This window comes from Pteronotus mesoamericanus, unplaced genomic scaffold (assembly GCF_021234165.1).
Source record: "Pteronotus mesoamericanus isolate MK-2021 breed Mesoamerican mustached bat unplaced genomic scaffold, CSHL_Meso_final contig_32, whole genome shotgun sequence".
NCBI classification, from domain to species: Eukaryota; Metazoa; Chordata; class Mammalia; order Chiroptera; family Mormoopidae; genus Pteronotus; species Pteronotus mesoamericanus.
The window spans coordinates 5,663,199-5,686,683 of NW_026555134.1; the positions used below are offsets into that span (position 1 = coordinate 5,663,199).

General features: G+C 32.8%; 1 protein-coding gene across 1 annotated transcript in view; it reads right to left on the reverse strand.

The window, feature by feature from the left end:
- The window catches only part of GALNTL6 (polypeptide N-acetylgalactosaminyltransferase like 6), an 861,777-nt gene that overhangs the window by 470,073 nt on the left and 368,219 nt on the right, over positions 1 to 23,485 (reverse strand). Inside the window, exon 4 of the mRNA XM_054576052.1 lies at positions 23,131 to 23,297. Coding sequence (XP_054432027.1) covers positions 23,131 to 23,297 — 167 coding nt within the window. The remainder of the gene's footprint in view (positions 1 to 23,130; positions 23,298 to 23,485) is intronic.

Consider the following 23,485-nt stretch of genomic DNA (forward strand, 5'->3'; position numbering starts at 1 on the left):
AATAAAGTGGCATTCATACAATTCTATGGCTACTTTCTACTTTTTCATTTAAGCTATGACACTACAGAGTGGAGCAAAAGTAGGTTTACAGTTGTGAGTATGCAAAACACAGAGTTTATTCCTGCATTATTATTTATTAATTATTGTATTATTTTCCATATGAACAACTGTAATCCTACTTTAGCCCCATGCTACATATTCCCATTGTAAAACCTCATATCTCCTAGAAGTTGGGACTACAATTTCATATGAAACAGAGCTGTGACTATAGTCAAAGTTGTCATAAACGTAATTCTTCAGGGGAATGCTTTTATTGAGAATTAGTTTTAAGAAAAGAATAAATTGTCATTGGCTTTGGGCTCTGAATGGGAACCATCTCTTATTTTCAGAAAACCCTCTCCTGGTTTGTAGTTGTATAAAAACTACTGGAGGCTATAGCTCCTCTCTGGTGCTGTTAGTCAAGAAAAGCCGTATAAACTCAAAAATAGTAAATCGAAACCAGTAGGATGTAGAGGCTTGGGACTAAATAAAAGAAAATAGTAAGTGTAGTTACATGGGCTTTAGGCTGAAAGGTGGCAGATTTCCTAGCAATATGAAGTAAGCGCTTAGGGAAAAGACCCTTTTTTATTCAGCTTGGGTAAAGGAGGATTGGGGTCAAGGTGGAAGAGGAAGCCAATGACACAGTGGTTTTTGTTAGAACAAAGAGAACTATACATAGTTAGCACACACAATTTTTGCCCATTAGAGCAGATGCCTTTTCTGAGACTGGTTAAGCGGCCATGCCTGAGTGTGTCCTACAGCCTTGTAAGAATGGCAGGAGGAGCCCTGAGACAACCTCACCACTCCTGCTTCTGGGAAGGCTGGTCTAGCCTTCGCAGCTAGCTGACCTACGTGTGGAATCAGAAAACACAGCAGCTAATTTCCAGTGTTTGTGGACTCATTTTCACATCAGGGAAGCAGTTGCAGTTTGTGTATTAATAATTAATGGTGTAGGCTGATTTGCAGGAGATTTATATCAATGATTAGATCTCTTAAAAAAAATTTGTCCATTTCATAGGACACCATGCTATTTACTCCTCTTTAAATTTACAGTACTTCAGTTTTTCTATCAAAAACTGCATTGGGAAATTGCAGGAGGGGATTATTCTTTTTATTATTTATTAATTACAACAAGGCATCTTGCTTATCCCTCTACAGGAAACATAATATATATGATCATCGCTATTCTCAAAGGTCTGATATGTCAGAGTATATTTTACTTTAGGAAAAGAATCTAAAATTGTTAAATGACCCTGATGCCATTAGTTCAAAGTGTAACAGGGTGAAGAGAAAATCCTCACATATTGCTGAGAAGAATACAGGATTTTACTAAATGTCACATTCTAACAATGAAAATATAATATGAATTGATATCTAAACAATCCTGATTAAAATAAAAACAAAAATATATAAAAATAAGTTATATATAAACTTCTTTGCTATTCGCTCTTATTAAGTAAAATAACTTTTTCATCTTTGCACACATTATCTATTAATCTCCATGAAAACAAAACTACTGATAATTTTTTAAAGCTACAATGCATCTTAATATTTATAACTATTGTACTAAACCTTGCATTATGGAAACATATAGACTTATTAATGTAACTGTTAAACAAAGAATGGTGGTGATATCCTCTTCAGCCCTGCAATAACTATCTAATCATTTATAAATAAGAATGCTTTCAAAAAGAGTGAGAGCATATCAGTGTGAGTTTCTTTTGGGAAGTTGTTAATGTCAGATGCTTTGTACTATCAATAATTTTGATAATACAAATTTAAGTAGTTTAAATGTAGGAAGAATCTGCTATGTATCCTAATATGTTCTTATGTATTTAAAGAAGGGATTTGAAACACAGATGATGAGTACACCTTAAAATATAAATGATATTAATAGCTATAATTTCAGTGTGGTAGGTAATACTATATAAGGAGGTTGAACAAACCAAATGTACTCTGCTAAAATCATTTCATATATAAGGACTCTCTTTCAGTAATACCATCATGTGTTTGTCAGGAAGGCTGTTATTAGGATGCTTAGAAGGTAATGTAACTGGTTCAACCTGCTTTCTTTCCCAAGTGAAAAAGGAGAAAATTGATTGAAGACCAACTATTAATTTCTTCATACATTGCCTTTAAAAAAAATAAAAACACATGTATTTATGTCACACAAATCTATGGCTCTCATGTTATCCTATGTAAACAAAAATAATCTTTATAGTTATAATTCACTGTCATTAAAACATTTGAAAATATTTTTCAACAAAATTATGGAAGGTATTAACTAATTATAGGGTTAATATGAAGTTGTGGCTAAAAGAAATTCAGTAAATTTTAGAAATTTTTATAACTTCTAAGAATCAGATTAACCATATATTGATTTTTTTTTACCATATTAACTATGAACCATCTTTATCTGTTTAATCTGACACAATTTAGCACTGATTTTTATATATACTTCCTCTAGTAAACAGACTTCATACTAAAAAAAAACTAGAATAATGCATACCTACTTATCAAATTCTTCACTTCAACTAAGTGGACAACTGAATGAAAATTACAATAGAAACTGAAGGTAGAGATAATATAAAATGCCCACCATTTTTTGAGTTTTTGGTAGAGCCCTGAATAAATCAGCATTAACAGATAACTTGAATAATAAGGACATTTCAAGAGTGAAAATCAAGTCCCCTGTGAAAGTAGTTAAATCAAACCAAGTCAGTCCGGCATTCATTATCACAGTTAATTGAGTATAACAGGATCACTGATGGGGCAATCACAAGAAAATCTTGTAGGCAATACATATGCCATCTTTGTACCCCAAAATATTTTGTATGCAATACAAGAATTTTTGCATATTATAAATTTTCAACTAAGATAAAGATGGGAATTTTTTTTCTTCTTTTTTTTAATTTTGTTCAAGTAAAGTTGTCTCCATTTTCCTGCTACCACTTTCCCCTCACCTCCCACCCTCAATCCTTCACCCCTTTGGCTCTGTCCTTGGATCCTTTATACATGGAAGAGTTGACAAGATGGGATTTTTAAAAATAGACACTATGTTTCATCATTCAATGCATCATTTTTAAAATAAATTAAAATATTTATTTGGGAAAAATCTTACAAAGACTAAAATAAAAGAGAAAGGGAAACAGAGAACAATTACTTATTGAGTATCTATCTGTCACAGGGATTGCCTTGTTTAATCCCCACACAAACTCTGTATGGTCTGTCCTAACAGCATCCCCATTTACAGATAAGAAAAGGGCCTGGTGAGGCTTTGGAGAAAAGGGAACCCTAGTACATTGTTGGTGGGGATGCAGACTGGTGCAGCCACTGTGGAAAGCAGTGTGGAATTTCCTCAAAAAGCTGAAAATGGAACTGCCTTTTGATCCAGTGATTCCCCTGCTGGGACTATACCCTAAGAATCCCAAAACGCCAATACAAAAGAACCTATGCACCCCAATATTCATAGCAGCACAATTTACAATAGCCAAGTGTTGGAAGCAACCTAAATGCCCATCAGTAGATGATTGGATCAAAAATTATTGGTACATATACACAATGGAATACTACACAGCAGAAAGAAAAAAAGAACTACTAAACTTCGCGACAGCATGGATGGAACTGGAGAGCATTATGCTAAGTGAAATAAGCCAGGGGGTGAAAGACAAATACCATTTGATCTCACCTATAAGCGGAACCTAACCAACAATACAAAGATGCAAGGAAAACATGACCAGCAACACTGAAAGGAAAAGAAATCAACAGAGACAAGAGCGAAGGGGAGGAGCAGGGAAATGGAAGGGAAGGGGAAAGTCAAGGAACATATAGCAAGGACTCATGGACAAAACCAAAGGGGAAGAGCTGAGGGAGGGAAGGAGGGAGGGGGCAAGGGAAAGTGGTGGGGGGAAGGCAGAGACAAATGTATTTGAAAAAATAAAATTAAATTAAAAAAGAAAAGAAAAAAAAAGGGCCTCAGGGTGGTAAATGCTTTCTAAAGGTCTCATAGCTAGTTAAGCCATACAGCCTACTTTTCACATGTAAGCTTCACACAAAACTATGAAATAATTGGGAAAGACAATGGCTTTAGCTTGCTTTATCTCAGTCACACAAATCACCTGGATAATTGGGTTTTCTGTAACAGAAATTTGGCAGAGCTGCTGAGAAACTGGAATTTTTAGTATTTCTTCAGAAGTCCCTTGGTTATCAATGTATCTTTAATGAACAACAATGTTCCCTGAAAATGAAACTGAGCTTAATAATCAGCTGCTCAGAGCTGGTGGGGTCTCTCTGTCATCTATTTTGTTTAGTGGCAAATTTGACTGAGAATAGCTATCCATGGACTCCCAAGAAACTCGAGAGAGAAATCAGAAAGTAGCGGTGATGAGCCAGTTAGAGAAAGACAAATACCATATGGTCTCACTTATATGTGGAACCTAATGAACAAATAAACCAAGGAAATAGAAATAGAGGCATGGATAACTGGAACAGACGGACAGCTGTCAGAGGGGAGGAGGGACTTGGGACTGGATAAAAGAAGGTGAAGGGAGTAGCCAAAGAACATATATGCATAGACCATAGACACACACAACAGTGTGGTGATGGCCAGCGGGAAGGGGTGGAGGTGGGCAAAGGGGGAACGTGGGGACATCTGTAATAGTATCAAAAATAAAAAATAAAGTTAAAAAAAAGTAGCAGAGGAGGCAATTTTCGACAGCCTTGGGACAGATATGTGGAGGAGGGATATTGCCCAGTTTTTAGAAGTGCTTATCTTGTTCACACTTTTCTCAAGTCCCCCCCCCCTCTTAGGAGCCAGGCACTTTACATATTCTATTATAAAACTCTCAATAATTATCTTCATAAGATACATGAGAAAACAGAAGTGGAAGGAACTTGTGCCCCTTCCCAAATGTCACAAAGCCAATAAGCAAAAAGTAGAGATGCAAATACACATAACCTGACACTAGAGTCAGAGCTCTTTTCGTATATAATTTTGGCCCTGCAAGAGCTGGAAACACAGATGCTTTACACAAATCCTTTCATGATCCGGTTTTTTTTTTTTTTCCTCCCAGAAAAACTTTGAGCCAGACTTTTGTTCTTTAAATATTTCTAACGGACTTTTTCATCCATTTCCTAATGGAAATTGAGAATCTCAAGTTTCATACATCTTTTAACTCTTAATATCTTTTCAGAGTATAATTAAAATGTCCCTTGAAATTCTGATATGGGTAAAGAAAAACTTTTAATTAAACAAATTGTTTCAAGTTTTTGAGATAAAATGTGTGTTGATTGGTGTTAATTTGTTCATCAACATTGGAAATCAGTTGGCAAGGGAATTCATTTTATGTCCTTTGAAACTTTAATAGGTAAGATTATTGAAGTCATTGCAACATTGAATCTACCCAATAATAGGAAATGTACACTATCTGATAACTCAGTATAAAGTCTTTCTTACTTTTCCATGTGGTTGGCAATACAAAGCTACAAATTAGGGGTAGTATGAGAGCAGGTGCTTATAGGTTATGTTTATTAGATATATTTCCATTGTATACCAGCAGCTTCTTATTTGTTCATCACAACATCAACATTGAGCTTATTAAAATTTGAGGACAGGATGGTTCCTATTCATGTAGTGTAAGTCTCTTTAACATTGTAATAACTTATGTACTTAAAATTCTAAAATAATATTGACTTATGTGATACAGCTAACTGCTCTTCCTCTCCATTTATCCATTCAAGTTTTTTACCTTACTATATGGATTTTATCTTTCCATTATGACTTATTTAAGAATGCGAAGATATCTGGCTTACAAACCTATTTGTAATCAAAGCTCCTAAGAGTCTCAGTATAAAACATTGTGGCATTTTCTGTTTTATTCCCCTGTGTTAATTTAATGTGACTACTTAGCCTTTCTACTTTAACCCTCTCACTTGAACAAAGTATTACACTTTAGGTATATTTATTCTTTTCTCTAAATAATGCTGTTTTTGTTTTGGTGACTCAATTTTGAACCATCCATAGATGCTCTACAGATGATCCATGAAAATCTGAGAGTATGCCAAAAGTATCATTTGGAAACAGATATTACAGAGTCAGAAAGATAAATTAAATTTTCAAGATATAAGACTGCAGGTCTAAAAAATACTTCGTTATTTTCTTTTTTAAAATATATAGTCAAATAAACTCAAAACAGTTTTATAACTATAAAACTACAAACAATGCTTTCATCAGCAGTTTCCAAAATTTGCCCACAATATACAAGTGTTAGAAAATGTATCATTAGACACTGCCAAAGCAATCCATCATATAATGTGAATTTGTCATTAATTTAAATTCAAACGGTGAAATGAGAAGAAAGAAAGCAGTATTTTTTAAAGAAAACTGATGGGTTTTTTTTTGGAATTGTAAACTAAAATGATTTTTTCTTTTTAGCAATACTTTAGTTTTTAATGCTCTCCAACATTCTTTTACTCAATTAACTTTTATGTTGTTGTGGTAAATTATAAAGTATAGAAATAGCCATACATCCATCATCCAGCTTTGTTAGATTCTGTTATTTAAGCAACAAATATTTTTATTCTTCAAGAAATAAAACTTTTGAGATTAAGCTGAAAACTGCCATATAACTCTCAGTGATGTCAAATAGATTGAAATGATATTTCATCATTACCTTATGTGTTATATATGTCTATTACTTTTATTTTGTTTTCTCCATAAATAGAGTTTATGAGTTTTCTAATTTATCTATTTATTTTTCCTATTTAAATTTTAACCTCTCAAATGTATTTAAAAAGTAAATAAATTAATAAAAATAAAAAAAATAAAAATAAAACAAAAAAAAAAATAAATAAATTTTAACCTTTTAATAAAATAGATATTCTTCATTTTTTACAATAAATCCTGGGAGAATCTGTCATTAGTTAGGCTTTAAAAAGGAAACAATTACTGTTTTGTTAATATGCATCATTACGTAAATTTTACTATCTTAATGATTTCCATTCATTTTAATTATATCCTTTTTACTCTTTCTTTTTTCCTGTTGCTGTTTTTTAAACATTTTGGATTGATTATAAGTAATTAATTTTATCTTTGTGGAGAAACATTTCTTTATTATTAATTTTTACTATTAATAGTGTTAGGAGAACATTTAAACATATTAAAATTCCAATCAATTTGGCATAAATGTGCTATCCCATATTATCTTAAAGTATTTCACATGAACACAAAATGTAGGTCATATCCTGAAATTATGTCTGATATAATCATACTTTTCTGAATTTGGAATTTGGAAAATGTTTAAACAGTCTTTAAGGCATTAGGAATTAGGATAACCTAGGAAAGAAAGTTTGCAGAGAAAAAATATATATGTGTATGCAAAAGCTTTCTGGTTGCTTATTTGTAAATGGCTAATTCTAGAGATAATGATTGTTTTTTTATGTGTGGTTTGCCACTTAAAAATGCGACAATTGATTTTTTTCCCCCATAGAGCAGGTAGCTAACATTATATCCAGTATTTGGAAACTAATTAGGTGTCCTATACGAAATGCAAATAATTTCCTCACAAGTTATTTTAGTCAACATAATGGTCATATTATTAATACAAGGAAAAGAGCACCTCTTCTAATAGGCTAAATATGAATCCCAAAAAAGTACTCAGATGGGGACTGTACAAACTAATCCAGCAAATGGGGTTCAGAGTGAAGCAGATAAAATCCTAAGGCAAATCTCAATAATATAAACCAAAGACATTGGGCAGGAATGTCTTTTGAATATGTGATGTCTTCCATGTTGAAGTAATAACTTCATAAAGAGGTTTACTCTAAAACAATATTTTACATATACTCTTTTAAACAAATGTATTTATTCTTTCACAGAAAGTCGTTCTTTTTATATATGTATAAATTTACACCTGTACATCATATCATAAAGAATTACAAAAATAGAGCTCTAGCAATTTTGAAGTAAAAGAAGAATTGACTAAAATATCCAAGACACCAGCCAGTATGTCTTTTCATTTCAATCAAGGAAAGAAATTAAAAGGCATTCAGATGAAAAAAAAAGTAAAATAATCTCAAATAACAGATGACATGTTCTTGTATATGAAAAATACTGAGAAATACACATAAAAATTAGAGCTGATAATCAATTTTAGCAGGATTGCAGTATATGTCAATATACAAAATAAGTTGCATTTCTATATAGTAGCAATGAGCAATCTGAAAGGTAAATTAAGAAAACAATTCCATTTCTAATAGTATCACAAAGAATAAAAAAGAAAAATAAATTTAACAAAAGTTCATGACTTATACATTGGAAACTATAAAATACTGTTGAAAAATTTAAAGGAACCTAAATTAATGGAAAAGACATCCATATTTATGGATCAGAAGACTATACTGTTTAGATCCTTCTAGTTTGATCTGCAGATTCAATGAAATCCCTACCAAAAATTCAGCTGAATGCTTTTAGAAATTGACTCAGCTGATATGCAATAGATCCAGAATAGCCAAAGTAATAATTAAAAACATCAAAGTTGCAAGAATCACAACTTTCTAATGTTAAAATTTACTACAAAACTACAGTAATCTATGTAGTGTGTAATGTATATTGATAAAAAAATAGATGAATGGAATAAATGGAATAGATGTGAGAGTCCAGAAATATGCCCTTACTTTTATGGACATTTGATTTTAGAGATGGATACGTAGACAATTCAATGAGGAGAGAATAGTCTTTTCAACAAATTGTACTGGGACAACTGGGTATCCACATGCAAATAATGAATCTGGACTACTGCTGCACATAATATGAAAAAAAATTAATGAATCAAAACCTAAATATAAAAACTAAAATTATACAACTTTAGAAGCAAGAACATAGGAGTAACTTTCTATTACCTTCTGTTAGGCAATGGATTTTTAGATATGACACCAAAAGCACAAGAGACAAAAGATGGGAAAAACATTACAAAGTCCCCCATAAGCCATAACAGTCACCAAAATACATGCTGTCAAATTATCTACTTCAAATCCTTCACAAGCTAGTTTCAAGCCGAAATGAATGCAGATGAATTGCTGCTTTTTTTCACCATGAAATAAGGCTTATCTTAGTTTTTTGACAGGCCCTGCACATAACAAGCTCTTAATGGAAGCTGAAATTGTCTTCAATTATACCCCGTGTCTAAAGGTGGGTCAGTTCTGAAAATGTCTCTGATTTTTGTCAGGGTTACCAAATTAAGAGGACTCCATGAACTTTTGTCCTTACTTAAAAGTTAAAACTTGGAGGCATGCACTACATACATTATGATTTGTTTTAACCATTTCCCATATTAGGCTTAGATGTGAACTCAGAAGTTTATGGAGAAAAAGGAATCTGAAAGAGTAAGACAAGGGTTGGAACTGAGGTTTGCTACAACTGTGGGAACTGTTTTCATTTAGGATTCATTAATGTATTTAATACATATTAATTAAAAATCTACTGTTTTATATTCTAGACATTGGGAACATATCAGTGACAAAAACAGGCTTCATGGAGCTGGTAGTCTAATGTAGGCTGTGCATATGCTACTTTAATTTGAACAGAAATTGTTTTAAGAGAATATTTTCCTATGTTTCTTTTTTATATTAATTATTGTTTTACACATATATTATGTATAAAACTATATATGTGTGTATATATATAAATTTATGTTACTGTGTCAATTAGTTGAGCATTTTTTTACCGTTTATTTTAGTTTCATTTTGATTAGGGATAATCAGGTAGGAAATATATTCCTCTGTACACTTTTTATTTACAATTCTAAATCTTTGAATTTAACATGGATCAAATGTATTCCAGAAATATTTCTTTTCCCATCCCATGCCATACTGTTACCGAGACAGTGTGAAATGAAGAAATGCTATCTTTTTTTCAATATTAATAGATTCGTGCCCTTAGAATTAAAATTTTTTTAAATTGAAGAGTTTTTCTATCAAAATAAATAGAATTTATTTTGTATTTAATATAAGACTCTTCTGAAACTGATCATGAGGAAGTTCTGAGCCTAACTTAATTATATCTATCATATTCTGATTTCTTAAATTTCTCTTTTCCTAGAAAAATCAAATAACATGCTTGAAATAATTAATACCATACCTTATATTACTTACAACCTCTCTCAAATGGGAATAACCTAATAGATCATAAATTTATAACATTTGAAAATAATTGTTGCAAAGAAGTGTAGTTTGTTCCTGGAAGTTCCATTATCTCTGGCATATGTCATTAATGTACAGAGGCAAAGTTTTCTATTTTGTGGAATCTCTCATCCACTTTAATTAATTAAAGGAACTGGAGAAACTAATTCTAATAGCTAAAACCTACTTTTGTACATTTAATTCTGAAGACGTAAATGATTTCTATTTCCAGAGTAAGTAAATGCATAAATACAGATTGGTTCAGCTCACAATAATTTTATGACTATGACCCAGAATCAGAAAATATGTTGTATAATGGAACTTCAAGAGGGAATGGCCTAAAAAGTACTCAAGAAGTACATTTGGTAAGATTTGTTCATTAACTGGATAAGGGATGTGAAGAAAGAGAGAAACAACAGGGATAATTCTCTAGTATCTCGTTTGGATGAATGATGATGTCATCAAAAGTGGGAATGAAATTAGGAGGAAGAAATAGTTGAAATGGAGAGCATCGAGACACATTAAGTTTGAAATATCTGTGGGGCATTTAAGCCCAGAAGTCCAGTAGTTTGTTGAATGTTCAGGTCAGAAGCAAGACAAGAGTTTAATTGTATAGAAAGTAGGAACTGATCGCTCAGAGATAGTGCATATAGTAACATGAGCTGTGGGACCTGAGAATCACCAATGTTCAGGGAGAATGAAGAGGAAGAGAAGTCCATGAAAAGCCAGAGAAAGAAAAATTGTAAAATTGTGCCCTGAATAAGGAGGAGGGATGCGAGAAATGTCAAATGAAGCAGAGAGGTGTAATATTGAATTATTATTACATAATTTAATTAAATAAGTTTATTTTTACTTCCTAAATAAAATTACCTATTTACTGAAAATAAGTAGACTAAATTATGAATTGTTTAAGTATTTGATTAATTATTAAATCCTCATATAAAGAACTCACTAGATTCTGTAGTACTCACAATTACAATTTTTAATGGTAGTCTTATAGGTTCAGAAAGAACATAATGAAATCACAGGGCAATGATGTGGTCTTCCTATCGCTATGCTGCAACTATTCAAAGGCAATAGCCTTTAAAGAAAGAAAGAATTAATTCTTTAATAATTTTTACATCCTATAAAGCATAGATATTAATCTGTACTCAAAGTTGTTGGCAACAGAATTAGAGGTCATTTAGTTCAATTCCAGCTTTTTATATCAAGAACAATAATGGACAAAATTTATTGAGTGCTTACTTTGTACCCAGCCTAGTTCTGTTTTACATGTAAAAACCTGTTTTCTCAGTGAATATATGACAAATAAGATAGGCAACTTCTTCATGGTGACACAGCTAGTAAAGATAAAGCTAGATTCAAACCTAGGATGATGCCCACATCATCTATTTAACCCCCACCACTCATGGCAGGCAAGGATAGGCAGAGTCATTTGCTGATATGTTTACTTAGTGATTAGAGTGGAACTTCACCCAGGGCCCCTTTCTCAAACATCCTGCCCCATTTTCTTCCTGTTCTGTGTCACTGTTGATAAAATAAGAGAATTAACCACATTTGTGACATTGAAATGAATGGAAATGAATAGAACAGGCTGATATAATTCATCATGCATTGTCTTGGTGAAAGCTCATCCTGGGTTCTATTTTCAGGCCAAGTATAGTACTATAATCCACGAGCATTTTCTAAACCCTACAGGTATGAACCCAGCAGGCATGTGAGGTGCTGTGGCAACTTTTTCACTGTGCATATTGGACTCTAGCTCACTTACAGATCTTCCCTGACCTTAAAATAGACAGTGACTTCAATAATTTGAAAAGATTATTTGCTCTATCTCTTACTAGTGATGCTTTAATAACTTCTCTTACCAGAAAGCACATTTATGATACTAAGTCATCAGAAACAATATCAACCTAAGGGCTTTGAGTCTGCCATACAATATAACTATTTTGCAGTATAGACTAAGAGAGTTTTCGTTAAAATTAGCAAAATAGATTACCCCTCTGAATTCTGAAATAGGTAAAAACAAACTTTAGCTATATGAAATGGCCAATACTTCTGAAACTTGAACATGTTTGGCATGATACATGTATTTGCTGGACTTTTTTATACACTGGCCCAACCATCAGGTGTCAGTACATTAAACCACAGAGCATGTTCATGCCTTTCAAATACAGAGAGAGAAAATTCATCAACTAGTTGAAGAAAACAAATGCAAGCTTCTGTATAGGGCTTGAAAGTAACTGTCTCTGGCCTGCAAAAGGTTTCAGTCTTTGATACCTAGACTTGGGCTGCATTATTTCATACATCAGAATTGTCTTTTGGATGACGGTCTGATACAGAAGGGTTATATCATCACTGAAAGTAGCCATTGCTATTTTCTTTCAAATTCTACATACTAGTAATATCATATACTTTCTACTAAGAGAGGTTCAATCACAAACAAAGCAGTTCAAACCACAATCCTTCTAGAATTGTGACCTATAGGTCAAAGGCAGTAGTCTTTTCTCTGATTTTAGACCCATTTCTTTCCTGTCCTAAGTGGAGCGTATCCCAGGATGCCCCTGTGTTAATGACTCAATTCTGGGAATCTGTCATCAGTTTCCTAATCACCAGTAACTGAGGATGTAACTACAACTCAGTGACAATGCTATCCATTTAGGAGGAATGAGTAATCTGTGCCGTAAGAACCCAGAGTGGGCAGGGGCCCCTTTGAAATGTTTTATTTACTATGCAGAACTACAAGATACTTTTGAAATCTGTCATGTCACTTTAGAAAATGTAGTTTCCTAGACACCCTATGGGTAACACCAAGGCAGTCATCATTACGCAGACCTTGCTTATTGGTACCACATGCCAGCTATAAGAAAGCATCCCCATAAGAAAAAAATATATGCATAAGGATGAAGGATGTATACATCATCATGCGCTTATAGCTCTCAGTATCTCCATTTAGGCTTATTGTCACTGCTTAGAAGCTGCAGATATTTCCATGTAGACATGGGTCTTGGGATTACACCTTCCTGACCCTTTTCCTATTAGTATAACTTCTCCTTTTGATTCACAAATCCTTTGGCACTGAGGAACATTTGTGGTTTTAGAAGATGATTATGTCACCTACAGTCTTAGGGAAGTCATCAGGATTGCCATGTCATCTGGCTTTCTTCAGGGCTTTATACTGAAGTATAGGGATCTAAAGTAAAGGAAAACATATTTGACAATGACCGACAAAATCAGTATGCTTAGGGACCTCCCCAGTGGCTTACCATACTACTGAAAGTCATCTTGCTAGGGCGTATTTTGGACTCAGCCTGGATTCCCTTTCAGTAGAGGTACTTCAACCCATGCATGGCTCACCTTTCATAGAGAAGTGTGACTGAGGGCTTTAGTCAGTAGGTGTAAATAAGGGCTGCTTGGCGCTATGAAATTTGGAGTAATTTCAGGTGTTTATAAGAGTGGCCCAGGACCCAAGGGCCCCTTGTTACAGTAGGTCCTATGGGACATTACATCAAGGCCACTCCTGTGGGTGAAGCCCCAGTTCTAAGCAAATCTGAGCTTGGAAATCATACCTCTCTGTATAATGTTTTATTAAAATTTAACAAACCTGTGCTGACTCATACTACCTAATGTTTTTCTTTTATTAGAAAACATCGATGGAATTATGTTAAAATTTTTCCAGATATCAAAACAAGTGCATTAAATATTGCAAGCTGAAATTTGCTTTTCTTTTCTTTCTTTTTTTTTTGGATATACAGGCACTATTTATCTGGCTCCAGCTTTAGAAAGTTATCTTCTTCATCCTTATTTCATGAAAGTTACTTATGGTTAAAACATAAATTTTGCTATTTCTCTGAGCATGTGGCAATGGTTTAGACCTTCAAGCAGCTTGTAGATATATATTCCATATAGAGTTCTTTATCTGGGTTTTAGAAGAAAAAGCAGCAAATAAAAAGCAAAGGGTGTGTATTAAATTCATAACCAATCTAATGCTGGATATCTGCTCAGCCACTCTCCCCTTCACTCCCAGTCCAGCTCATCTCTATCCCAGAATGGCTGTCATTCTGGGGGACATTTTACACCAGTGTGCCTCTGAGCAATATAGAAACTGGCTTGGTTTCTGTGAAATGAAGCAGCCTCCTCTGGGATGATGCATCTGTGATAAAGACAGAATCAGATGGCCTACACAGGGCTAACCTAAAATCCATTCACTTCTTTGCATAAATTGTACTTCACATCAGCCTGTAAAGCTACATAAACATATTAAACTATGTTTTATAACCCATTTTATAACTTGATGAGGCTTTCAGGATGTTAGAAACACTGTTTTTGTAGAAGGAAGGTTCTGATTGCCCCCCAGCAGCCCTGGAAAGGCATTATGAATACTGGAATTTGTGTGTTCAAATCATTATAATTCTCATGAATCCTCCATTTTAATACTTGTATGTTCAAAACGAAATGCTGGTTTCTATTACAATCCTGCTCCTAAGGCAAGACAAACAAACAAAAAGGGAGGAATGAATTAGATTTAATTATTAGAGTGTGTATAATTATTAGAGTGTGTGTATATATATATATATATATGTAGTACAGTTTTATTAAATTCAAGATAATTATCAGAGTGATTCTAGTTTCTCAGTATCACACATGTGAGAAAATTACATAAAAGAACCCTACATTCCCAAGCATAAATGTTGTACATTTTAGTTCAATCTAACATTTATCTAAGCATATAAATTGACTTAGTGTGTGACCAGGAAGGTTGCCTTTCTGAGTCTCCATTTACTTATCTATAAAGGTGATAAACATACCATGTCACCTACAAATTCTTTCATCTCAAAGATATTATCATTCTACTATAGAACTGTTACTCAGTCGTCATATGACTTGTAATTCTTGTTAGGAGAATTTTGTTAAAATATGTTTCATCAACACAAAAAACTTTTGACGATTAAACTTAGCTTAACAAAAAATCTTGACTGATGAGAAAGTGATAATTTTCTAGGTAAGTGTTATAATTCAGGATAAAGGAGGAAATATTTGTGTTGTTTAGCATTGTGTCAATGCAATCAATTTTTTAAAATTAAGATCAAATGGATCTTTAGACATCAAAAAGAGCTGCTTGCAGTACTGAACACTGTATTATTAATGCTAACCAGCTGAGGTCTGCTGACAAGAAGAATCATTACAAAACATAACCTTTTATTTTATCAGAGAAAGTTGTGCCTGCCCAAGATGTGAAGTCCAACATCCATAAAACGATTTTACATAAGTGACACCCTACTCAAAACAGCCATCTGCAAGGAAAATAAATGGGATTTAATCTGCCATAAAATAAATTGCACGATTTATTGTTCTTGAGTAAGTCATGCCTCTGTGACACTGGTAAACTAACAGTTTTGCTTTGAAAAGAAGAAGCATCCCCTTCTATGCCAAACTCACATTAATTCAATCATGTGAAAGTTTCCTTCAGAAAAGCAACTGGAAAGCCAGATCAGCTTATTCACCAACTGAGGAAGGGGGTTGACCTTCTGTTCTTAAAAGGATATTTAACGCATTAGCCCTAAATCATTGTTCTATTCAAATATACATAGGTTTTAAGATGCTTATTTAGAAGAAAGCATAAATGAAAGTGTCATATATTGTCAGCCATTTCATGTTGTAAGAAAAATGACAAGTTCATATGCTTCAAACTAATATTTAGAACTGAAAAAGGGCAATATGTTAGAAAAATGACAGTAAGATGAGATTCACCATCACTTCAAAATTAAAATATTATAAAAAACTTTAATAGTAACTCATAGAGATAATATAAATATAACCTCCAAAATTGACTACCTACTTTAAATAGGTATGTTTAAAAAACATCTCACAATAAAGGGATATGTTTTAATTTGTTGATTTCATTCAAGTACACAAAATAAATGACAAAGCAAAAGAAAGCAATACAATTTTCCAACTGTGAAATTTTCTCCAATGTTATATGTAATATCTAACATACAGTCAATCTAGGTGATGGAATTTAGGTTTGATTCTTCATTCTAGCACATTTTTTCCTATATATATTTGTGTGTGTGTGTTCAAAATTAGCCTAGAAGCATTTTGTTCTGATGACTACATCTCTCAAACTACAAACTCATATTCTACATTAGAACATTTAAACAGTCTTTGTTAAACCAAACTACATAAAAATGTCTATTTGTATGGTAGTTTAAACACATGTATATTTGTACATTAAAAATAAATTCTACCGAATCTTAACTGAAACTTAATTTCATCAGATTTAGATATATTATTGCTTTCTTTAGAAGACAGAAGAATATATTAATAATTTCAATAAGAATCTTGGGCAATGCTCTGAACTTACCAGTGTCCATGTTATAAAGGCTAATTCATAAAACAATTCATTAAGAATACATAAATGTTTACAGTATCTCAAGATTCTTTATCTCAATCTGTAAAATAAGTACCAACTTAAAATAGGTTTCTACTAGAATAAATAAAACATTCTAGTATTACTCAGGAGAATTGTAAATGTGTGTGTAATCCTCAGTAACACTCCTGAAAACTGGAGAGATTATCCACATTAGCTCTGCAGAGGAACACAGGTAGAGCAAAATCCCACTTCAAACATTAAGGCAAAGCAAAGGCTCATGAAGGATATAACTCTAAAGGTTATTGTCAGATAAATTCTGTTTAGGTAGCCATCGACATCATATGAGGTTAAATTTTTAATTTAAAAATAGAGGGGAGAAATCTGAAAGCACTTTGCCTTCTGAGATAGATTCTACTCAATACATATTCTCTCACCTACAGTTAATACTCATATTTTATAAATGCAAAGGGACTTTTTATGAGTTAATTTTGCAACTTCCCAAACTTACTCTTGGAGGCGGTAGGTTCCTTTTCCAGTGATCTTGAGAACATATACTGTTTTACATTCATATTTATGACCCTAGGACACAGTGCCACTCTATGTCTTAGACTCCCTTTCAATCACAAATCCTGAACTAATTGGTAAAACACAACTTCTTTATTAAAACTCCCCATTTAACTATTGTGCAACACAATATGCAAATTTATCATTTAAAAAAAGAACAGTGTTTTCTTAATTCTTTAGCAGACAATGCTGAGTTTTTAAACAGAAAAGCATACAGCTGTATTTTCTAAGTTTACAATACTAATCAGTATTTAATGTTGTTTTGATTTTAAAAGTACCACTATTGTTACAATTTAAAATATGAATATTAAATCTAAACAATTCCAAGACTCATTTACAGTGACTCGTTCTCCATAAACCTGACATAAAAATTGCTTGTCTCATTGTCTAGTAGAGTATCCAATGGAACACCAGCACTAAAACATTTTTGTTGACTGTCATCTCAGAATCTTCATGTGCACTTTAGTGTTAGTATTTTATCATATAAAATAAAAATGCACTACCATTCTTCTGTTTTACAACCTTTTTACATTGATGATATCCTCCAACTCTGAAGAGCTGTAAAATTTGTGCTGATTTGTCTGCTTATGGAAACTTCCCTCAATGTACACTCAGAGACCATTTGAGAAAAATAGAACCTGAAATTCAAGACTCAGATTCATTTGGAAATTGATTTAAAAGATTCCCACTATTTAAAAAATTTAAATAATCATGTCTACGATTTTTATTGTAATATGTATCTTTAAAGAAACTGCTTTGATATGTGTCTGTGTGTGTATTTCTCATTCTGAACTTGGCATGAATATTATTGAATGATTCCAAAGCAAAATAGATCTATAAATGTTGAAATGACAGTTACCTGAAATTAAACATGAAATGCTGTAAAATGAGTTCCTAAGAAGGCAGAGCAAATGTCTACAAATTAGTGAGGATGACAAATTCTATCAAAGAAATGTAATAATAAATGGAAAATAATACATAAAATAATGTAGATAGTGCTATAGGAATTCTATCTCAATCTTCCTTTACAGATTTATAAATACAATATCAATTATAAACCAAACAATAAAAACAAATAAAAACATTTATTTCATAACAACATATAAGAAACTATCTTTTGAAGTTATGATGTTTATGCATTTATATTACTCATTGAAGCATAAACCCAATTTTGAAACATACAACAGTTATTCTGAAACTTTAATTTGCATAAAAATTACATATAGATCCTGTTAAAATGCAGATTCTAGTATATCTGGATAGGGACTGTGATTCTGCACTTTTAAGAAGCTTCATTGTGATGCCGATGCTGTAAATCTGTAGACAACACTATGGGCAGCAACGAACTATGCTGTCTGCAGCAAAGTGAACTGGGTTTTTTGAAGTTGTTGGCTTTGCTAGGTTGGGAAGATAGTTTCAAGTGTCTGATTTTTTCTCTAAACAGTACCTAGATGTTAACCGGTCTTTGTAAAACTCAAATGCTCAATTATCTAACTTTCCTGACTAGGAAGTTTGAAACAAGCAGGGGCAAGAGTGAGTGAGTGAGCATGTGTGTGTGTGTGTGTGTGTGTGAAAGTGTGTATGAGTGAGTGTGTGTGTGTATGTGCGCCCCATGCACAGTAGTACTTCCACACTTGCATTTAGGGAAGTGTGTCAGACCCTCTCCTGTGACTCTCCTCAATTTGAACTCACATTCATCCAGACTTTGAGAATTGTCAGGTTCAAATATATCCTATCTCTGAGGTTAAGTCCCAGCTCATTTCACACATTTCAACATTTTCCATGTGGATGCTGTTAAGGTTGTCTGGAATTTGGAGATAAGCCCAGGATTAGTCCTGCTTTAAAGTCATCATGAAGCCTTGTTATAGGCTTCAAGTTAAGTTGTTAAATGGATTTCTGAGAGCTCACTAAAAAAAAAAAATAATCACATTCACTAACTTGGCTAAGCTTCCGATAGCAAAAACACAGTGCTGTTGTTCAAAACTTACCTGCAGGCACGCACCTTCATGTTTGTACAGACCGTAGGCCTATGTTCTGAGGCTAAAACAACATTTGGTTTACCAAGCTTGCTCGAGAAAGAATATCTAAACTGAGAACTGCTTGATGAGACACTCACTTTTTTTTAAGCATTTTGATAACTGGGTGTACCCTACTCAAGCAGATTTTTAAAAATCACTTTCCAAAGTTCATAATTATTCAATAGTTACAAATTATCATAGTAATTTCTTTCTCCATTGCTATGAAACCAACTACTCCAGAATTTTCCAATCACAACACTGCTTACATTTTTGGAACTATGAATTCCAAGTGATATTAACCTTGTGTTATGAACACGGTTAATGTGGCGTTTCTTTCCTTTCTTTCTTCTCTATCTCTCTCTCTCCCTCTCAGTCTCTCTCTCTCTCGCTTGCTTCTCTATGGCCCTAGAGGACATAAACTATAAAGCAGTAATATTTGATTAAGTCTTGTCAAAATTTATTGCCCTTGGCCAAAGGACATTGCAGAATATCCAAGAGAGCTATAGTGCATACTGAACAGACTTTCAATTGGAATATATTTCTAAAAATAAATATAAAGTATAACATTGCATACATAATTTCCAAAAGGAAGCTAAAAAATCGCCTCTATATTTTTTTTGCTCTTTAAAATTCATTTAGCCTATTTGATTTTTAAAGAATTAGTGAAAGAGACTCTATCTATTACAGGATTATGATTTCTGGGGTATAAAAATGTATAAGTATTGTTTCTAGTACACACTATAATAACTTTTAACAGTATGGCTATAGATAATATAAAAATTAAAAGGAGAAGAAAAATCTCCTTTATCTTAGAGGCCCTGTAAACAGGAGGTATCTTAGAATTGCTTCTTTCTCTTGTAATATTGAAAATAATCTTGAAAGGAATAAACACTCATGTAAGAACACTCATATAATTTTATGTGAGTAACATGCTCTATTTATCATCCTTTTGATGAAAGTCTAGAATTAAATTTTTCTTTCATCCATGCAGTAAATTACCTACTTATGGGTAAATTAAGAGATTTAAAATTATGCAGTTCTGATTTTTCCAACATGCTATGAATGACCACAATTTGTCTTCACATGCCCCCAACTTCTGTTGCATATGGAGATAATAGGTAGGTAGATGGATTAGAATAGATAGAGAGATAGCTCTATTTATAGATAAATTCTATAGTGAGACAGATAGATAAATTCTTGTGGACTACACTTGATTAAATTGAGAGTATCTACTTAGTCTGGAGATTATCTATATTATAGAGGTAGGGCAGTATTTATTAAGTATAAGCCTGTAATTAAGAGCAACTACTCTCCTGTGTAGTGCACAATTCGCCCAACCATCCAAGGTAGCTCTCCATCATAACCTCTCTATAAGGAGTCACTTAAATAACTAAGGAATTACTTATCCCCATACTGATAAAAAATAAATAAATCTGAGACATAGGAAAGTTCTTTCATTTACCCAGTGTCATACAGTTAATAGTTGGTGATGAGAGTCTAATATTATATTAATTTTTTATATTTCCCATTATTCACAAAGCAAGAGTGATATATCTTATGTCCACCTAAATCCTAATTACAAAATCTCTGAGATACAAATTTGAAAGGACTCTTTCCTGGTCCATGCAACTTTGAAATTATAATGTATTCTAAAAGATACATTATAGAAGATTCTAATAGAAGTACTTTTATCAAATATTTCTTTCAAAGTTTACTTTTATAGATATTAATACATTAATGAAATACAATATTCAAAAAATTTAACCTTTAAAAATTTAATGATCATAAAATAATACTTTCAACTTAAGAGATCATAGGAATAGAATATCTAAGACTTACTGAAGCATTAAAATAGCAATCATTTTAATTTCCTATTGGATATTTTTATGTCAAAATCACCATAACTATCCCAAATAATCTCTTTTCTGTTGTCCTGCTTTACTAACACTAACTACATGGGCAGTCTTCTGGAATGTACTTCCCAAGTTACACTACACGCAGAAGAGTAGGACATCAGTTACTACTGTACCAAAGACGAGAGTGATTTGAAGTCAAGACAAATGTATACGCCACTATTACCTCTCTCTTTAAAGACTCAATCAAACAATACTTCTGAGAAATATTCAGCAAAAAATGTACAAACCAAAATTGTCTGCTCCCAAGTATTTCCTTCAATATTAGTCCCAGGTCAAAATTCTGCTGTAATAAATAGTTTACCAAGGCAAAGTTAATTATGTAGAAAATTCTCCACAGATACACCGTCTGAGTCTCTTAGTACCAGCCAACCAAAAAGACCATTTATGTGGTGATGTACAGTTTGAGATCTCTATTCCCTTGTTTATTCTTTTATATAAAAGCAAATTTTTAGCTTTAACACATTAAATGCCTAATTTTAGTCTGTGGTAATAATGACTATGAAATAAGTAGTCTCAATTAGAATAAAAAAGAAATCAATGTGTTACATAAATAAATTTTTAAATAATAAATTTCAATTTTAGAAACTGGCTTTATTATTAGGTAGTATTGAATGCACATCTTTCAAAGCTAGGAAAGGCAAAAATTGCTTTGAAATCAATCTAAATCACCAAGTTTGTAGTTTTTATTTATATGGAACAATGTTGGACAACCTTATTTTTGTCATATAAACTTCAACACTTTTTTTTTTTTTTTTTTTTGAGAAAGGTGAAGGGAAGATATGGTGGCGGGGGGGGGGGGGGCGGGAAGAGAAATCAATGTGAGAAACACTGATCAGTTGCCTCCCGTACATACCTTAATCAGAAATTGAATCTGCAACCTAAGTATGTGCCCTGACCAAGAATTGAACCGGCAACCTTTCAGTGTATGGGATGACATTCCAACTAACTGATCCACACGAGCCAGAGCAACACATAAATATTAGACAGATCCTGAATCAGTATTTGAAGTGAATCACTGAAGACAAGAACTCTCTCAAAGAAACCTGCAAATTAACACACCAGGCAGTTTTACAGAATTTTCTAATACTATGAAGAAAATGAGGTTATTTCCACAAATGAAATTTCCAAAACTTCAAGTAACCCATGTGATTTCTAGATGTATCCTCTTTTGAGACATCAGAATAATATACAGTCAAACTACTTTATTGCTGTTCTTTCTTACAGATACACAACATTGTTAAGCAGAGCTCCATACAATGAAATATGAGGTGGAAAATCATCTCCCCAAATAGATGAAGATCATTAGAAAAGGTTTTCTCCCCTCCATTCACACCAGCCAACCAAGATAGAATTATTTTTACTGCAGTATCAATAATCCCCACATTTAGACCAAATATAATTAATGAAGTCCTAATCTCAGGAAAGTTTCTATAGCTTATCTCCCTGTCTTATAAAACCAGTTATTTATCGGAATGCTAAATTATTAAAACTTAGGTTAAACTTTCTAATACTGTTATACCAGATCTTTTTGTTACTGTTCAGTTATGATAAGATAGCAGAATTGCCATGTAAAAATATTTGTATTTCAGTATAATTTTTAGTATTTATGAAGTAACATAAGCACAGCCTGGAGAATGTATCATACTTGTAAATAATAGAGTACATACTTTTCAGAAACAGAAGTAGATTTTATAGTTATACTCGAATATTTCACTACTCATGCATACTTACAGTAACATATTTCGCAGTGTTTGTCTCGAAGCTGGAGGTAGAATCTGAGTCATTTTGCCAACACCTGTCTAACTTACAACAGGAATGTAACGCAAATTTCTTATAGCTCCCCAAATGACAGCAAGAACTTCTCATTCAGTTTCCTTTGCATTTGGCCAACATTTTATGAAATCATAGCATAGACAAAACGTCGTAATCATCTTTCAGATAGGATCAAAATGAAACATCACAATCATCTCCTGCCTTTTTTAATCCTGTAATGTTTGAGTAGGTGACAACAGAATCAGATAAAATATTATTAACTGTATCTTACCTCTATCACTGAAGTCATCTACTAAAATGATTTCTGCTATCAGACTCTCTGGGGTTCGGTTAATTATACTGTGTATGGTCCGCAGGAGTGAAGTCCAACCTTCATTATGAAAGGGGATAATGATGCTGGTGTTTGGCAGTCTTTCCAGGTACATCTTGTGCTTACAACTGGAGGTGACAAAGGAAGAAAAAAGCTAGGTCAAATGCAGAACTATAGTATTTGTTATATTGCTCTTTACACATTATGTTATCAGACAGATTTAAAAGCTAAACTTTGTCCAATACTTCTCCAACCAGAGCTTGTACCCCATAATATTTACTCTCATTCCTGGAATTCATTAATAATTACTTTTCAA